General features: G+C 38.4%; 1 protein-coding gene across 2 annotated transcripts in view; it reads right to left on the reverse strand.

The window, feature by feature from the left end:
• DIS3L2 (DIS3 like 3'-5' exoribonuclease 2) overlaps positions 1-20,212 on the reverse strand; it is a 373,782-nt gene that overhangs the window by 194,875 nt on the left and 158,695 nt on the right. For both annotated transcript variants that reach the window (XM_060015926.1, XM_060015927.2), the window contains one exon: positions 18,746-18,993. In XM_060015926.1, the coding sequence (XP_059871909.1) occupies positions 18,746-18,993 (248 nt within the window). The remainder of the gene's footprint in view (positions 1-18,745; positions 18,994-20,212) is intronic.

Here is a 20,212-nt window from a genome sequence, read left to right on the forward strand (position 1 = left end):
GCAAAAGCAGTACTAAGAGGGAAGTTCATAGCAATACAATCCTACCTCAAGAAACAAGAAAAATCTCAAACAATCTAACCATACACCTAACGGAAGTAGAGAAAGAAGAACAAACAAAACCCAAAGTTAGTAGAAGGAAAGAAATCATAAAGGTCAGAGCAGAAATAAATGAAATAGAAACAAAGAAAACAATAACAATGATCAATAAAACTAAAAGCTGGTTCTTTGAGAAGATAAACAAAATTGATAAATCTTTAGCCAGACTCATCAAGAAAAAGAGGGAGAGGACTCAAATCAATAAAATTAGAAATGAAAAAGAAGTTGTTACAACAGACACCACAGAAATAAAAAGCATCCTAAGAGACTACTACAAGCAACTCTATGCCAATAAAATGGACAACCTGGAAGAAATGGACATTCTTAGAAAGGTATAAGCTTCCAAGACTGAACCAGGAAGAAACAGAAAATATGAACAGACCAATAACAAGTAATGAAATTGAAACTGTGATTAAAAATCCTACAACAAACAAAAGTCCAGGACCAGATGGCTTCACAGGCGAATTCTATCAAACATTTAGAGAAGAGCTAACACCCATCCTTCTCAAACTCTTCCAAAAAATTGCAGAGAAAGGAACCCTCCCAAACTCATTCTACGAGGCCACCATCACCCTGATATCAAAACAGACAGAGATACTACAAAAAAAGAAAATTACAGACCAATATCACTGATGAAGATAGATGCAAAAATCCTCAACAAAATACTAGCAAACAGAATCCAACAACACATTAACAGGATCATACACCATGATCAAGTGAGATTTATCCCAGGGATGCAAGGATTCTTCAGTATACGCAAATCAATCAATGTGATACACCATATTAACAAACTGAAGACTAAAAACCATATGATCATCTCAATAGATGCAGAAAAAGCTTTTGACAAAACTGAACACCCATTTATGATTAAAACTCTACAGAAAGTGGGCATAGAGGGAACCTACTTCAACATAATAAAGGCCATATAAGACAAACCCACAGCAAACATCATTCTCAATGGTGAAAAACTGAAAGCATTTCCTCTATGATCAGGAACAAGACAAGGATGTCCACAATTATTATGTGCCACAATTATTCAACATAGTTTTGGAAGTCCTAGCCATGGCAATCAGAGAGGAAAAAGAAATAAAAGCAATACAAATTGGAAAAGAAGAAGTAAAACTGTCACTGTTTGCACATGACATGATACCATACATAGAGAATCCTAAAGATGCCACCAGAAAACTACAAGAGCTAATCAATGAATCTGGTAAAGTTGCAGGATACAAAATTAATGCACAGAAATCTCTTGCACTCCTATACACTAACAACAAAAGACCAGAAAGAGAAATTAAGGAAACAATCCCATTCACCATTGCAACAAAAAGAATAAAATACCTAGGAATAAACCTACCTAAGGAGGTAAAAGACCTGCACTCAGAAAACTTTAAGACACTGATGAAAGAAATCGAAGATGACACAAACAGTTGGAGAGATATACCATGTTCTTGGATTGGAAGAATCAATACTGTGAAAATGACTATACTACCCAAAGCAATCTACAGATTCAATGCAATCCCTATCAAATTACCAGTGGCCTTTTTTCCCAGAACTAGAACAAATATCTTAAAATTTGTATGGAGACACAAAAGACCCTAAATAGCCAAAGCAGTCTTGAGGGAAAAAAAAAATGGAGTTGGAGGAATCAGACTCCCTGACTTCAGACTACACTACAAAGCTACAGTAATCAAGACAATGTGGTACTGGCACAAAAACAGAAATACAGATCAATGGTACAGGAGAGAAAGCCAGAGATAAACCCACATACCTATGGTCAACTAATCTATGACAAAGGAGGCAAAGATATACAATGGAGAAAAGACAGTCCCTTCAATAAGTGGTGCTGGGAAAACTGGACAGCTACATGTAAAAGAATGAAATTAGAACACTCCCTAACACACACCATACACAAAAATAAACTCAAAATGGATTACAGACCTAAATGTAAGACCGGACACTATAAAACTCTTAGAGGAAAACATAGGAGGAACACTCTTTGACATAAACCACAGCAAGATCTTTTTTGATACACCTCCTAGAGTAATGGAAATAAAAATAAACAAACAGGACCTAATGAAACTTAAAAGCTTTTGCACAGCAAAGGAAACTATAAGCAAGACGAAAAGACAACCCTCAGAATGGGATAAATTATTTGCAAACAAATCAACGGACAAAGGATTAATGTCCAAAATATATAAACAGCTCATGCAGCTCAATATTAAAAAAAAAAACCCAATCCAAAAATGGGCAGAAGACCTAAATAGACATTTCTCCAAAGAAGACATACAGATGGCCAAGAAGCACATGAAAAGCTGCTCAACATCACTAATGATTAGAAAAATGCAAATCAAAACTACAATGAGGTGTCACCTCACACCGGTTTGAATGGGCATCATCAGAAAACCTACAAACAACAAATGCTGGAGAGGGTGTGGAGAAAAGGGAACCCTCTTGCACTGTTGGTGGGAATGTAAATTGATACAGCCACTATGGAGAACAGTATGGAGGGTCCTTAAAAAACTAAAAATAGAATTACCATATGACCCAGTAATCCCACTACTGGGCATATACCCAGAGAAAACCATAATTCAAAAAAACACATGCACCCCAATGTTCACTGCAGCACTATTTACAATAGCCAGCTCATGGAAGCAACCTAAATGCCCATCGACAGATGAATGGATAAACAAGATGTGGTACAAATATACAATGGAATATTACTCAGCCATAAAAAGGGATGAAAATGGGTCATTTGTAGAGACATGGATGGACCTAGAAACTGTCATACAAAGTGACGTAAGCCAGAAGGAGAAAAACAAATATCGTATATTAACACATATATGTGGAATCTAGCAAAATGGTACAGATGAACCAGTTTGCAAGGCAGAAATAGAGACACAGATGTAGAGAACAAATGTATGGACACCAAGGGGGGAAAGTGGCAGGGTGGGTGGTGGGATGAATTGGGAGGTTGGAATTGACATATATACACTAATATGTATAAAATAGATAACTAATAAGAACCTGCTGTATAATAAATAAATAAATAAAATAAAAAAAACAAAAAAACCCAAAAAACAAAAAATAAATAAATAAATTAAAATCCAAGGGTGATAAGTCACTGTATTGTTGAATTCAGTCTTACTAAGTCTCCTACATGAAAAGTAGGAGTACTAATCAGAAGGAGTAAGACTCAAGAGAACCAAACCATATATATATATATATATATATATATATTTCATATATGTATATACATAGAAATACAAGATTAGGAAACACAAGATATAGGAAGATGCAGAAAGGTCTGAGTACCTTGGATGCCTAGTTCTAACTGACCTTTCATTGTCACAAGTCATAAACGGACTATGATAGCATATCCATCCTAAGTGGTGGTCTATGAAATGACAGTAGAGCAGAAACTTCCTCCCTGCAGGCAGAACTTCAAGCAATATATCCATGGTCTACTTTGGCTGAGGAAAGATGGCCTGATGGGCAGAGGCTACATGTTTAACCAGATGGATAGGGACCTAAAAGAAGAAAGACTGGAGGATTGGTGACAAAGACATCTGGGGAACAGACATGGAGAAACAGGCCAACTGCAATGGGCCCAGAGTACGATTATTTGTGTTCCATGAGAATGGTCAGCAAAAGACTCCCACTGTGGAGGCAAGATGACCTTGAGAATGTCAACCAAGCCCCTTCCCCAGGCACTGCAGTGCTTGCTCAATGGGCATAAGAACAAAGTACCTGGTAACAGGAAATGAGCTCCACCGCATAAGCTTCCGCTCACTAATGCTAACCAATTCTTACAGAATGCCAGCTGCCCAGCAGCAGCAACCAACTCTGCCCCGATACAGAACCACGGCAGGAGGACCCACCAACCAGCCGATAGCAGATTTAGTTCACTGAGGTCTTCTATGATGGAGAGGACAGCAATCTTTCTCCATTAAAAGAAACACTAATTCTGGGTTTGGTTTTGCTGTCTTCATTTGTTCTACCCACCTTGCTTATAAACACCATAATCCATAGATTTACCAAATACTGTTTAAGCTATTGTGTTACCTCACTCAGTACAGTTTGTAATCAAGAATTTCACCTTACAGAAGTAGAGAAGCCCACTGAATTCACTGATTAGAATGATGTATAGCGTACTGACGAGCTAAATCGGGAGGTAACATCTTATGAGGTTGGGATATAACGTTGCTTTTATTATTCTAGAGTTGTGCACACCGTCTGGGGACCAAGAATGCAAGGGAGGGGTTGGGCCTTTCACTGTCATACTTAAGACTCACTCACAGTAATACTCACTTCTACATTTGAGAGACTTTAGTACCTCTGAGGACAGTTGTGATTCCTCTGAATTCAAGGCTAAGACTCCAAGAATCCCAACTGATTTATTAACAAGGCATAAAATATACTTCCTACTTCCTTCCTGAAAAGAACTATGTGCAATTCGAGTCAGTTGAGAGATGACTCAGAAATAAGGGTTCAAGAATGGCAAGTAATGATATAAAGAGGTTAATCATATACTATGTTGATCCATATGAAATTACCAATATATTTGACCATTTTTTACCTATAAAACACAATTTCACATGATTCTCTCCTACAGTATTAAAAAAAATGTAAAATAATTAACCATACATATAATCCAACAGCATACACAGTTTTCGGAAGAAGTATAAACAACAAAGTAGATCATATAGAGCTTATTAGAGAATTAAACTAATATGAAAAGAAACACATTCTAATATGTGAGTAGGAGTCTCAGTAACAGTCTTTGTGAGGCAGACTTAAAACACAGTGCCCATTCTACTCCTACTTGGTGAGACTGGAGTGGCCAAAAATGATCATCTTATGCTTGTTAATGGAGGGCTTAAACACCTGAACAAACGGCATTTTATAATATTCAACTTAAAAACTATAATGCTAAAATCTAAGAACTCATTATTTAAAGATGCGGGGGGGGGGGAAGGTGGGGAGGTGTTCCATTAAAAAAAATACTGCATGTAAAAAGGAAGAAAAGAACAAGCAAGGGAAATGGCAGAAGGAGAAAACATACATTATAAGTATAAAGACACAGAAATGACTATCTTGACCAAAGATATTAGCAAGAGCTCAAAAATTTATGAAAATATCACCACTAAAGGAGAGCTCAAAGCAAAGATCCAAGTGCATACAAAATAAATAAATTTCACAAAAGGAAATAAAAACTAGTGTGTTAGACCTAGGAAATAGGAAATAAGTAGAAAAGAAAAAAAATCCATCATAGAAATGAAAAGTCATACGGGAGATAACTAATGAAGAACTGACACAATTTGAAAAAAATAAGGATCATAGAGAAAATCTGAGAGAAGTGGGAAAAAATGAAATTGGAACATACTAAGGGTATAAAAAGATTATAGGGAAAACAGATATGAAAGGTAGGTGAAGGAGATCAAACACTGGCATAACTGATATTCCTGAAGGAACTGCATATATGAAATAGAAAACATTTTCAAAAATATCACTAAGACAACTTTCCTGAAATAAAAGAAATTTTACAGACAAAAAGGGTATATACCATGTCTCAGGAAAAACTAATACAGAAAATTACCACTGAAGTTAGTGGACTTTAAAGATGAAGATTTTTAAATGCAAGAACTCACAGAATGTAATTCTCACAAACCATTTCTGAAGGACTGCTAGATAAAGACGACAGCCTACCAAGAAATGGAGCAATTTCTCCAAAAAGAAGACGAGTGCTGAATACTGGATCCACTTCTGTTGGGATGGAAAGGTGAAAGGAAAGGAGGACAAAAGTAAGCAGGTGATGATGGACCTAATATTCGTCAGAACAAGTCATGTCAGTCATTAGATCTTTGCTGAAATTTAAAGGAAAAAACAAAAACCCTGTCTTTTATCTTATTTAATTTTATTGTTGCTTTGCGTTCTGGCAAAATATTTTCACCATGCTCTATTCTGAGTCCAAAGAATCTTGATTTGTTCACTGAAATTATAACATGGCCTATAAAAACAAAATTATATTTTGATTAGGGCCTCCAAATGTGATCAATGACTCCAAGTTTCTATTAGTAGGAATTAACATTTATTTCACTAAGTTGCAGAGAATGTTTCTCAAATATCGTATTTAAATAAATTTATTATAGGTTTTCACTCAAGATGCATTTGATAGTAGCATAGACTAGATAGCTTGCAGGAGATAAAAATCTAACAGGTCAGCAATAAGAGCTCATGTATTCAGACCTTAGATGCCCCAGAAAGAATCATACGCTGTCTACTTATAAATTCTGCCATCACTCTAAAAACCAAAATAACTTGGGATCTAAACAAAAGCAGAAGCTAGTAAGGAACTGACTTACACATTGTGTATTTCTCTTACAGAAGGATTTGTTTTATATTTTTATTTCAGCGTAAATTTTATTTTAAATGAATACTGAAAGTAACTTTCCCTTTCATGTGTTACAGTTCAAATATTACAACTTCCTAAGCAGTTTCTGTCTTCTATTCACTGTCTGAAAAGATGGTAACAGCTGCTTTAGGACAACTATGATTCAATGTCGCATCAAAATGTTTGGCCAGGGGCTTCCCTGGTAGCGCAGGGGATAAGAATCCGCCTGCCAATGCAGGGGACACGGGTTCAATCCCTGGTCCGGGAAGATCTCACATGCCGCAGAGCAACCAAGCCCGTGCGCCACAACTACTGAGCCTGCGCTCTAGAGTCCACGAGCCACAGCTACTGAAGCCCATGCACCTAGAGCCCGTGCCCTGCAACAAGAGAAGCCACTACAATGAGAAGCCCACGCACCACAACGAAGAGTAGCCCCTGCTTGCTGCAACTAGAGAAAGCCTGCGTGCAGCAACGAAGACCCAATGCAGCCAATAAATAAATAAATAAATTTTAAAAATGCCCAATTCTCTTAAAAAGCAACCTACTCTGCACTAAAATATGTCCTTCAAAAATAACTTGGGGGACTTCCCTGGTGGCACAGTGGTTAAGAATCCGCCTGCCAATGCACGGGACACGGGTTCGACACGGGTTCAAGGCCTGGTCCAGGAAGATCCCACATGCCGCAGAGCAACTAAGCCTGTGTGCTACAACTCCTGAGCCTGCTCTCTAGAGCCCGCGAGACACAACTACTGAAGCCCGCGGGCCTAGAGCCTGTGCTCCGCAACAAGAGAAGCCACCGCAGTAAGAAGCCCGCGCACCACAACTAAGAGTAGCCCCTGCTCGCCCCAACTAGAGAAAGCCCGGGCACAGCAACGAAGACCCAACACAGCCAAAAATAAATTAATTAATTAATTTTAAAAAAATAAAAATAAAAGTTATTATTGATAAAGAATTCTAAAAAACCAAATAACTTGGAAACTCTCACAGCCAAGAGGACCCTAAAGAGACATGACAACTAAATGTGATATACAGGTATTCTAAATGGGAGCCCTGAACAGAAAAGGGACGTTAGATTTTTTGTAAATCAAGGATTTCTGAATAAAGGTATGCACCCTAGTTAATAATAACATATTAGTTTTGGTTCATTAACTGTAACGAAGGCACCATACTACATGTTAACAATAGGGAAACTAGGTGCGGGGGTATATGAGAACTCTGTACCATCTTGACAATTTTTCTGTAAATATAAAACTGTTCTAAAAAATAAAACTGAGAAGAATGAGTAAAAGAAGTTATCTAGATTTCCACTAATAGGTAAATGATAAACTGAACAATGGTATATTTGTTCAACTGATTATTACGCATTTAAAAAATAATTTTGAGGGGCTTCCCTTGTGGCGCAGTGGTTGGGGGTCCGCCTGCCGATGCAGGGGACACAGTTTCGTGCCCCGGTCCGGGAAGATCCCACATGCTGCGGAGCGGCTGGGCCCGTGAGCCATGGCCGCTGAGCCTGCGTGTCCGGAGCCTGTGCTCCGCAACAGGAGAGGCCACAGCAGTGAGAGGCCCATGTACTGCAAAAATAAATTAATAATAATAATAATAATTTTGAAGATGCAGCAACATAAAAATGACTATGACATAAAGTAAAAAGAATAAAATGTATTTAGGAATAGTATAATTTAACTATGTAAAATTTATGAAAAGATTAAAAGGGAATGGTGTTAATTTTTTTTTAGAGAAAAAGGATTATGAGTGACTATTTTCTCTATTTTCTAAACTTCCTCTAATGTTGTAACATTTTTAATTTAAAAATTATAGAAACATTTATTATAATGAAACTGTGGTGCCCAGGGCTGGTTGCCTAACCAACATTCAATCCCCTCTTCCTCCTTCCTAATAGAAACCTAATCTTCTTCATAGAGGGAACTCATCTCACCTTCAGATCTTCATTATTCTAATAAAGTCAGAGCATAGCTCCCCTGGAGACCATAATCGATATCATGGTTGGTGGATAGAATTTCCCCCTTCCTTGTTTGATGTGATCAAGAAAGCATGCAGCTTGAGCACGCTGGCAGCCATCTTCACGGCCATAGAGAATCCACTGCTAGATCACTGAAAACAGCAAGGGGCAATCTGATAATATCAAGTCACTGACTATACTAGGCCTGAAGCCTGCACAACCTCTGGACTCCCACTTATGTGAGATAATATATTCCCTTATTATTTAAGTCACTTTGGGTCAGGGTTTTCTATCACTTGGTGCTAAAAGCATCCTAACTAATATAAAAATATTTTAAAATATCTTCCATGAGAAGCAAACTTTCCTTTCCTTCCCTTCCCTCTGCAACAGAAAATATAAAGCTCTTACTACCAAAAATAAAATCTCAGGACTGTTCACATCATATATCTTGTAGATATTCAGTACACACTGACATGGTACGGCTGGTTCTAGAGCATAAAAATACTATTAATGGCTCCTTCCTTAAGCAATGTATTTCTATCTTAAAGCCGCTCCCTTTATGATTTCCATGTTGAACCAGGCCCCCCCAAAATAAAACAAGCTCATTTCACCTTCATGAAAGACCAAGAAGTCATCCCTTCCCCAGGGCAGATCTCTCTCCTCAGTATTATCACTCTCCTTTGATTATATCTCCTTTCTGGCACATGCCTCTTTCTAGCTGTGTAAATGTGGTTTAGGTATTGTACATCTCTTATTTATTATAGATGAGGAGAATCATCCTAAAGAGAATAAACATTTCTTTGTTTCTGTATCTTACACTGATGCTTGTTCATCTTAAGTGCCCAATACATGATGGTTGAATAAATAAATAAACAAATTAATGCTCTTGAGCCTGGAAAAAAGGCATTCTGTTCCTCCTTGAAACTCCAGAGGAAAACTAAGAAAACTGAAGATGGTAAAAAAATAAATAAAACCCAAAACATGGATCTAGGTAAACACTTGAGTCCTTTAATAACCAGCTGCCACGTTAGCAAAGTTATTAATACTAATATCAAAAAAATCAGGAACAAGAAAAAAATGCCTGCTACTACTGCTTTCACTCAAAATTGAACTGTCATTACTCATTTGTGTGGAAAATATCTCCTTCCCAATTGTGAGTTGCCAGTTCAGGAAGATTTGAAAAAGAAATAAAAGTTTTAGGGATTTGAATTGAAGAAACAAATCTGTTTACCAATGATATGATTATCTACATTAAAAATCCAAAGGAAACTATACCCAAAGTATTAAAATTAATAAGGGGATTTAGCAAGGTGTCTGGATAAAGAATTAATATACAAAAATTAACTGTAATTTTATATACCAGCACCAAAAAGTTAGAAAATGCAACTTAAAGTGTCTGTTCTTCAGAAGTTAACATTAACAACATGAAAAGACAACTCTTAAACCAAGGAAAAGATATTTTCCATATTATTAACTGCTAAAAGACTACTTTCTAGAATATTTTTTTAAACTCAAAAAAAAATCAAATGACAAACACCCCAATTAAAAAAGAATGCTAAAATGAGTGAGTGAAAGTTTAAGCAAAAAGAGAATTGCAGAGTTTCAAAAAATATCTCCCAGAATATAGTATAATATTTACAAGGGAAAATAGTAAGTTAGGAACTCTGGCAGATATCATCTTAGCCAAGTGATCAAGGTTAACTTCACCAGTATACATACTGATATCACGTACCCCCTGATATGATGTACATCACTTTGTGGTATCCTTCCCAATAATGCTTAATCTCAGTCTAATCATGAGAAGACATTAGACAAACCCAAACTGAGAAACATTCAAAATCACTGACCAGTACTCTTCAAAAGTGTCAAGGTCATGAAAGACAAGGCTGAGGAATTATCACAAATTGGAAAAACTACAGTGACATGACAACTGCAATGTAGGATCCTGGACCAGATGCTCAAACAGAAAAAGGAGGTTAGTGGAAAACCTGATAAGATCTGAATAAATTCGACACTTTATTTAACAGTATTGTACCAAAGTTAATGTTTTAGTTTTGGTAAATATTCTATGATAATACAAAGATGTTCACATAAGGAGAAGCTGCGTAAAGGGGATACAGGAACTCTCTGTACTATTTTTGCAATTCGAAATCTAAATTATCAAAACAAAAAATTAACTGTGAAAAAAATGAGTAAAAACATTAAAGATAATCTCTAGGAGAGGAAACATAATGACCATAAATATATGAAAAGGTGCGCAATCTCATCAGTAATTAGGAAAATACAAATTGAAATCACAGTGAGATACCATTTTACATCCACTTGTTTGGCAAAAACTGAAGAGTCTAACAATATCACATGTTGATAAGAATGTGAAGCAATGGAATTTAAACACTGCTGGTAGGACTAAAAATGGGTAGAGCCACTTTGGAAAATGATTTGGCTGTAAAGTTGTAAAGTTAAACATGCACATGTGTATCACAGATGATGCAGTAATTTTACTCTTAAGTAGAGTCTAGAGAAACCAGTTAGTAAGCACTGGAATGTTCATAGGAGCATTGTTTATAATAGCAACACCTTCATTTCAACCCAAATATGCACCGCTAGATAAACAAATTATAGTATATTTCAGGAAATAGAAATATTATGAATTAAAATGAATGAAATATATGAATATATCTTGGAAACATAATGTTAAATGAAAAAAAAGCAAGTCGCAGAAGAATCTGCGTAGCATGGTATTTTTTATAAAGTTCGAAAACAAGCAAAACTAACACTTTCAGGGATATAAATATGGGTAAATTATAAAGAAAGGTAGATGTCTGAGACAGTGGTTACCTCCTGGGAAAAAATTAGGGGTTAGGACAGAGAGGAACACACAGGGAGCTTCAATAGTATTGTGACAGATTTCTTAATCCGGGTGGTGAGTTCAAGGGTTGGTTTAAATACAAGAATTCAAAAATCACTTTAGTGTTACATGTATTCTTTTATCTGTGAAACATACTTTGCAATAAATATTAATAAATATTTTTTTAATAAAGGAAACCTCATTTTATTTATTTCTTTATGTATGTATGTCTGCATTGGGTCTTTGCTACTGTGTGCGGGTTTTCTCTAGTTGTGGAGAGCGGGGGCTAGTCTTTGTCGTGGTGCGCGGGCTTCTCACTGCGGTGGCTTCTCTTGTAGCAGAGCACGGGCTCTAGGCGTGCGGGCTTCAGTAGTTGTGGCACGCGGGCTCAGCAGTTGTGGCTCACAGGCTCTAGAGCGCAGGCTCAGTAGTCGTGGCACACGGGCTTAGTTGCTCCGCCAGTGCCCCACAACTACTTCCTGGGATCTTCCTGGACCAGGGCTCAAACCTGTGTCCCCTGCATTGGCAGGCAGATTCTTAACCACTGCACCACCAGGGAAGTCCAATAAATATTTTAAAACAATATTTTAGACAAATATATACCCAACCCTTAATAGTGATTATTTCAGGGGATGAAATTCTGGAAAATATTCACTTTCTATAGCACATATTTTAAATAATTTTAGTATCAAATATATAATGAGTATGTATTGGAAAAAATGCAATTTTTTTAAAAATTTTGATACTGCAATAACAAATAGTTGTGAGATAGAAAGTTTTCCTCATTAGAATAATTTATAATGATCACTACCTCAATTTTTTTCACTCATCAGAGTTTCTCCACAAATACTGTTCCCATTCACAATCTATGCTGTTACAACTGGGTCCTACTGTAAGATTAATCAGGACAGTGCTGAAACATTCCCAGCTTCTTACACTTGGGAGTTGTGTGTATGTGCAAACATTCTCAACAAATGAGCATTAGGTCCACTGTTCTGCATGATGTGCTAGTAAAAACCTTACTGAGGGAAGGGGCCAACTACAGACAGAAGAAATTAAGACAGGAAAGTCCTTCGAATTGGTCTCTGTGCCTTAAAGAAAATAGGAACACTTAACAGTCAACATTAGTGTTGCAAGCCATTCATCCTCCTTCCTCTACCACATAGCCTCATAAAGTTTTAGCCTTAAAACTAGGCTATACACGGGAAGGCAGTCATACATTCTTGGAGTGATTATCACTATCATTATTGCTCTCATATAAATGCTTTCATGCATATCGGCCTATGTTGGAAACCCCATGCAAACAGATACAATGGTATATCAGATCCCTGAGAACCTGCAAGTGGAGAACAATCAAACATGGCCACACCCAGAACTTCAGTAAAAATACGCAGTGAAAACAAAGTATGGCAAATACTTGAGCTGTATATTTTACGTGTTATTTTCTATAATCAGGAGGAAAGAACATATTGTTTCCCTTTTTCTGGCTCAGTATTATGATGCAGCAGAAGGCAGCAAGTAAGGAATCGGGGACTTTAAAAAAAAAAGTGTGGGCAGATCAGTGATGACAGAATGTGGAAGAGAAGCAAGGCTCAGTAACACTGACTGATTTTAGGGAAGGCCCTAAAGATTGAGAGTGAAGAGTTTAATGTCAGTGTGAAGGGAGCAAAGAGGAGGCTGAAAGCTTTTAAGGAGTAAAAGAGAAGGCTGATGGTAGCTACGGTTCTCTAATACTTTAAAATAATATTTTCAAGAAGACTGCGGATGAAGCTGACAACCATGGAAGAAGGGTTCATGATTGCACACGGTACAAGGAAGGAACAATTTGGAACCAAAGCCTGCATCAAGACCACTCTCCTCCATTCCTTTTACTTTTGCTCTGTTTTGACCAAGATGCTCTCAATGTTGAAGACATTAGCTTTTACCAAAGCGGATCGTTCCAGGCCACCAGGTGGAGCCCAACAGTCACAAAAAAGAGCCCCCTCCTCAGCCTGATTTGCTTTTTGTCTACCAGCCAAGCTAGAGCCATACCCCCCCGAAAAGGACTTATAAAGTCTAAGTTTGGTAATACAAGTTTTTAGGATTACATAACACAGCCTCTTCCTCAGAAGAGTCTTCAGATACAAACATTCTCTTGAAAAGGTGAAATACTCTTTGCACGGGGGAAGGACTAGCTAGAGCTATTTTTCAATTTGCAAATCTTGTAGGCTACGCCTCAATGAAACAAACTAACTTATCCTGTTTGTTTTTTCTACCAACCTAGTTACTGTTTCTTTTTCCTAAACACAGTTTAATGTAATTTAATGACCATCTCCCCAATTCATATCTACCTCATAAGAAATTCGGTATCAATCAAACCTGAATGGAATAGTAAAAGTATTTGCTTCTATTAGTCAACAAATATTTCTGATTACTGACACCTTATAGGTGCAAAGGTGGGAGCTGAAGAAGATACCAGAACAGACCCCCTTACCCATCAGCCACTTCTTCCCCACCACACACATCGTCAATCAGAACTTCCTTTCCTCTCCTTTCCCCTCACCCAGTCACTCTCTCCAATGGAAGCTGCTATCCTTCATTCTCTTAAAATGAGCAGTACTATGACATCAAGCCTAGACAATCCACGTTCAACCAAAAATTTCTCAACCCTGCTAGACATGCATTGACCTATTCATTTTCCTCCTTCCCATCCCTTAAAGCTACCAAAGTTTGCTAGAGAAAGTAATATAAATATGTCAGTTTGCTCTAGGTCAATTCATGTCATAGATCTTTAGTTAGTCTTCAGTGTTGCCAAGAAACACTATTATGTTTTTCACAGTAGCTGCTGTAAAACTTTTCCATTTTCTTCAAGATTTATCCTTAAATATTCCAGAAGAAGAAACCATGATAAATCTAGGAGAAAGTGACCTTGATATCTCCATGTGCATGACATCCTGGAAGAGAAGGATGGGACTGTAAACTCTATACTTTAGGATAGCAGATTTCACAAAGGTCTGAGAAAGTATAAGCATGAATTCCACTGCAAGAGTTTCTAAAGGGAAGGATGATTTAAGAGAGTTGAGAAGCTCTTAAAACTATAAGTCTGATTATATAATTACAAATCATTTCAGCAAGGAAGCCAATGTGGCTTTTTAAGTATCTTGGACAAGAATCTAGTACTAAATGTAAAAAATACTAAATATGTTGTGATGCATAACAAAAAGCAGTGACCCCGAAAAGCCAGTAAGGGTTCACTAAGAACAGACTACTTTTAGATTTTTGATAGCATTACAGGACTAAGGTTCATCAAAGTGTGGCATGTAATGTATAGAGATGAATAAGGTTCAACTGAAATCTCTCATGGCAATTCCAAGAACAAGATAAAAATTAACTTGTAACAACTAGAGGTCTCTAGTACTATAATTCTCTTTGGGCTTCCCTTAACTGGAGGCACCAAAGTGCCACTGGGAGTGCCAGAGAAGCAATGCTTACACTGAAGGGCGCACCAAGACTGATGGCCTCCTGAAGGCCCCTTCCAAAGCTACTGAAATTATACATTCTATTAATATGCACATGCTACTTAACGTTTTTGTTAAAGATTCTAAATGTGGGGTTCTCCACCCGCAGTTATATACTGACTGTATATAGTTATCAAGTGTTGATTTTGAAACCATAGAACCTGGTTCTCATCACTTTCTGTTCTAAACCACTCCTGTGTTTTCTAGCTTGATTTATGGTACAACATCTTCCTAGTCAACATGGCTGAAGAACCTGGGGTCATCAAATCATTCTCATCTACCCATCTGACCAGCCAGCAAACATTCACTGAGTATCCTTGTCCTAAAGAAGTTCATGGCCAAGTAAATAACTTACGTAAGCAATTACAATACAAACAGATGAGAGCTTTAAGAGTGGTATTATTAGAAACTATGGGAGCACCCATGACGGAGGACTCAGTCAGGGAACATTTTCTGAGTAGACGACTGAGTTAAGTTTAAAAGTTGAGTATTTCACTAAATAAACACTGGGGAGAGGAGAAAGCCGCTGCTGGGAAAGGAAGTGTAGTGTGCAAAAGTCTGGAGCTAGGAACACAGTTAGCAACGAAATGGCAAGTAATGAGGCATAAGTGAAGGGAACAGTAGGAGATGAAGTTGTCCTTGATGAATCGTGATTAAACATCATCATCTAACCAATCACGCAAGTCAGAGGCCTGATAGTTCATTCAAGGTTCTGTCTTTCTCTTTCATGCCCCTCTTCCCATTGGTTACCATGTCTGAGAAAATCTACCTTCTTCGTCTCCCCTGACTCTTTTCATTCCTTTTGCTTCCCTCACTGCAGCTCCTTTACTTCAGGTTCTCCCATCTCATCTTAGTGTGACAGCCTACTGCTTGCTTTCAGTCATGACCCTTCCCACCCACTCTGGACTCTGAATCAGAGTGATCTTTTAGCAAACAGGCTTCCACTCTCCCAGAAACAACCCTGGATTTCCCCCTTCATCCACCTCCTCTAAGCTTCCAGAAAATTATTTTATTCCTATGGAAGAGCTTACAACACTCTGCTTTGTACCACAGCTAGAGCTCAGAGAGACAGTCCAGCTGCTTTACCCACACTCTTTGCCAGGGAGTTGAGTCCCCCAGTCCCTGATAACGGGGCAGTGGATCGCAGGACCTCGGACCCCTACCTCTGTTTACAACTATTAGGCAAATAACTGTCTCAATAGACCAATAAAGATCTTCTACCCTAGGAATTCTGCATTGTGCTCTAGACTACAGTGTGTGACCTGCAGAGGACTGGCAGTACCATTTGGGGGCCATGTATGCTATCAAGCAGGTAAATGGCTCCTGTGTAGAAAAAAGCAGACTAATACAACTCATGTGCAGAAAGGGGGAGAGAAAAGATACCATGTGGTGGCTGGACCGGTCAGGGTGGTTGAGAGAGAAGCTGTGACTCCTTTGCCACCGTGTTAGTTCTGAGCTCCTCATGAGACCTGCCTACGCTTACTGTCCTGGGTTTTAGGTGAACCACCAATGTCTTATATTAATCACCACTTTTATTTAAATTAGATCAAGTAGGATTCCATTTCTTAGAATCAAATTAATCCTGTGACATTTATGTAAACTCCTTCTGCATTAGGTTATCATTTCTTTAAATAAAGAAACCACAGCTTGTTTACCTTTGTATTTCTCACATAATACAGCAGTGACTTACACATATGATTAACACCTGTCTTTGTGAACTGAATTTAACTACAGAAGAAGTAAATGACTTTGGACTTGAATAATCAGTAGCAATTATATAGGCAGAAGTTCAATAATTTTTAAGGGCAGAGTGTTGGGGCAGGGAAGAGATTCAAAAGAAAGGCGCTTCGGTTAAACTTGGCTTTTAGGCGTGGTTTCTATGCTTTCACATTCATACCCAGAGCAAGTACTACCTTCACGCTCCGGGTCAGAACCTGGCAAAGATGAGAGAGGAAACCCAAGCGGTCACAGCACGGCATGTTCTGACTGGGAAACGGTGACCTCAGCTCCTAAAGATCAGTAACAGATAGCCAGAACAAAAGAGCCAGGCGACCCCCAACAGGCAACAGCTGCAGCGCGCACCCCCCACGAGACAGACGTCAGCTGAGAACTTCACCATGAAGACCCGCCACATTTTATTTCTTGAGATAAATTTTCTCTTTTCCACAAGGATTTTAAAAGGCTTATTTCCATAAAAGACAATTTTTAATGTCTTAATAGTAAAAAGGTCGAGAAAAAGCACAACTTTCCATCTAAGTATGAGAATCTTCAAACTTTTGCATTTTGAAAAATAGATGATTAATATATGGTTATTATTTTAAAATATTCTTTCTTTAGATTCAGAGAATGTCCTTGCTGCTTCCAAGGCCTGACTCCTTTTTTGATTATTGTTGTACTTTACCCACAAGAAAAGAGTTCTTGATGAAGTAAGGGAGGATCTGTAAAAACAAAACAAAACAAAACAAAACAAAAAAGCACCTGAAGGGCCATCTGAGTAATAAGAGAAACTCATTCTGTGAAGATTTCCTGACTACACCCTTACAGCTCAAAAACTAAGGAAACAGCCCAATCAAGTATACACAATGGGATATGACAGAAAGGCAGATAAAAGACAAGGCTGGATTTCCTGCCTTGATGTGAAAGTGTTCCCTTTTCACTGCCAAGCACAGTGTGGTGGGCACAATCACCAGGGGCCAGGTGGCACAGCCATTATCAAGCCTTTTGAGTGGATGGTGAGAAACTGGCAAGCCGCTGAGAAGGGCTATTTAGGGCTCAAGGGGTTGACGTCACTTTTGGATAATGAGTTAGGCTTCAAAATGATGACATTGCAATCCCACCACTTGAGAGCAAAAAAGAAAGTGCAACTGTTCCTGAGTGGCTCTGAGATCATATAAATCACAGTGATCTTCATAGCACTGAGAAAGTGGCCCAGGATAGTATTTCTTAAATTGCATTAGGACACACAGATTTGATTTGGTTTACTTCACTAACCATAAAAGGCTAAGCAGAGAATAAACCTCATCAAAGCAGCACATCGTGGCCATCCATTCAGTGTCGGCACTCATAACCACGGAACATTCCCAGGAGGGTTCATCCTGCACAAGTTAGATGACCAACAAGCAAGTCACCCAATTAGACTAAAAGTAGTATCAGAGCAAATTTTTCTAGCTTGTATGCCTTTATTTTCATTTCCTAAAATGAAACCTAAGCATAAACCAGACACCATCTATAATAAAGGGCTACAGATATAGCTAAAACTTAATACAACTTCTCTTTCAAAATGAATACCAATTGTAAGAAGGAAACAGGCACAGCATTTGATCAAACAGCTAGGTCCAGCAGTTTCTTCAGATTACAAGGAAATGGCTATCCATGATGCTCTGTGGCTATATAATCTATATTTAAGTTAGACTGGTTTCTAAAAGCTTCCCTAAAAACATGGTACCTTTCCCTGTTTACAGTAGGGTAATTTAATGTTTAATGCCACAAGTGAAACCTCTGAAGGATCAATACCAAAAAAGCACATCATTCAAACATACCTTTACTTTCATATTTTAAAGCATGGGGGACTGAGGTCCCATGAATACGCCTGGAATTTCACATATTTTAACACCGGTGTCTGAAAGGAGGGGTCTGATTGTTTGATACAATGAATTCTTTGCAAGTTCACAACTACAAACAGGATTCATAACATAACAGGAAATAAGCAGAGGTTCAGAATGTGCTTATGTTTTATGCCAAAAAACAAACAAAAGAGGTGATTGCCTGGCAGTTCAAGGAACCTATAGGTGGCCAGCTGTGGTAGCTAAGGGTGATTTCTGAAGAACCACGCCTAGTACGCATGCTTTAATGAAGAAATAATAATTAAAATACACACAAAAATGCTTACGTAAATGCTACCTAAACCAAGTTCCGTCTGGGATCTGTGGTTTTTCTCGCCAGAGGTCACCTACCCCAGGGCAAAGTTGCTGTCTTCCTTCCAGTCCACAATGCGGCAGATGAACAGCGTGTTGGCATAATCTTTAGGCCGGGTCACAAAGTCCTGGGGACAGTCCTTGAGAGGTACATAAATTCTAGGCACCCGGTGGTCCGAGGGAGAAAACAGGGCATACTTCCTAAACAGTTCACTGTTCTTATCGGCCAAGAGTTTGAGGAAGCCAGTCGCTGCACGGGAATGTTTTTTTTCCAAGATGTAAACCACCTGAAAATACCAAAGATATAGTCAATGCTGTTTATCTGTAGGACTGGATAACAGTTGGGAGAAGTCAGTAGAATGTTATTTGGTCAACTATCTGGGTCCAGCAGTTTTTCTAAGTCTAAGTGAAGTACCTCTCAGTGAGGCTCTGTGACTAAGTTATCTATATTTAAGTTGTAACAACTGAAGCCAGCGAGCACATATACCCAAGGAAAACTAAGCAATACACAGATTAATTAGATGAAAGTGCTTTTAAAACCAAGACCTATGTCTCAAAAAAATATGTAAAACTCCAGCAGGGAAGTACAGCTCCAGGTATTTGGTCTGCATTACATTTTTCTCACATGAACTATACCAGTATCTCAGGTGAACAATACAATAGTTGTTTATTTTAAAATGTTATTAAACGTAAATAACTTCTTTAATGCCTTCAAATGCTGAAACCTTTTAACCTTCCTTCTTTCCAAGATTAAACCCAGTCTCTCATTTCACCAGGCAAAAATTCAATAGCACAAGTACGTGCTATTTCTACCAAGAGAAACACATCATCTTGGACTGACCCATCATTCAGCTCTCACTCTCCTGTGCCCCTCCACGGGCTTTTTCACCACATCAAGACCACTAGTGCCTTGACCCTTGCCTTCTCTCAATGTCTGTTAGCTACTTCTTAGCCTTGAGTCCTTTCCTACCTGCCAGAGACACCATGTTTCATCACTTCAAGTCCTGTTACGTATGTCATCAAATGCCTCATCCCTCTTGTTGTTCCACTGCACCTACCCCAAAAATCCTCAATTCTGGAACCATTCAGCCACTGCTATTCTCTAACCTTAAACACAAGTTACTGAGTCCACCAGAAAAGAAGAAAATTATAATCATACAGATGCATACCATCACACATTAATGTTATACAACTGCTGCTAGGACCTCAAAAGCTCTAAGGTATTTTTTTAACCTGTTCCCAGTCAGCACAATGTATCCTTTTTGGCTGCGTTGCGGCAGGCAGGGTCTTAGCTGCAGCAGGCAGGGTCTTTGTTGAGGCATGTGGCACAGGCTCTTTGTTGTGGCGCGCAGGCTTCTCTCTAGTTGCGGCCTACGGGTTTTCTTCTCTCTCTAGTTGTGGCGTGCTAGCTCCAGGGTATGTGGGCTCTGTAGTTTGTGGCACGTGGGCTTAGCTGCCCCATGGCACGTGGGATCTTAGTTCACCGACCAGGGATCAAACCCACGT

Source organism: Delphinus delphis, chromosome 7 (genome assembly GCF_949987515.2).
Source record: "Delphinus delphis chromosome 7, mDelDel1.2, whole genome shotgun sequence".
In the NCBI taxonomy this organism is placed as follows: Eukaryota; Metazoa; Chordata; class Mammalia; order Artiodactyla; family Delphinidae; genus Delphinus; species Delphinus delphis.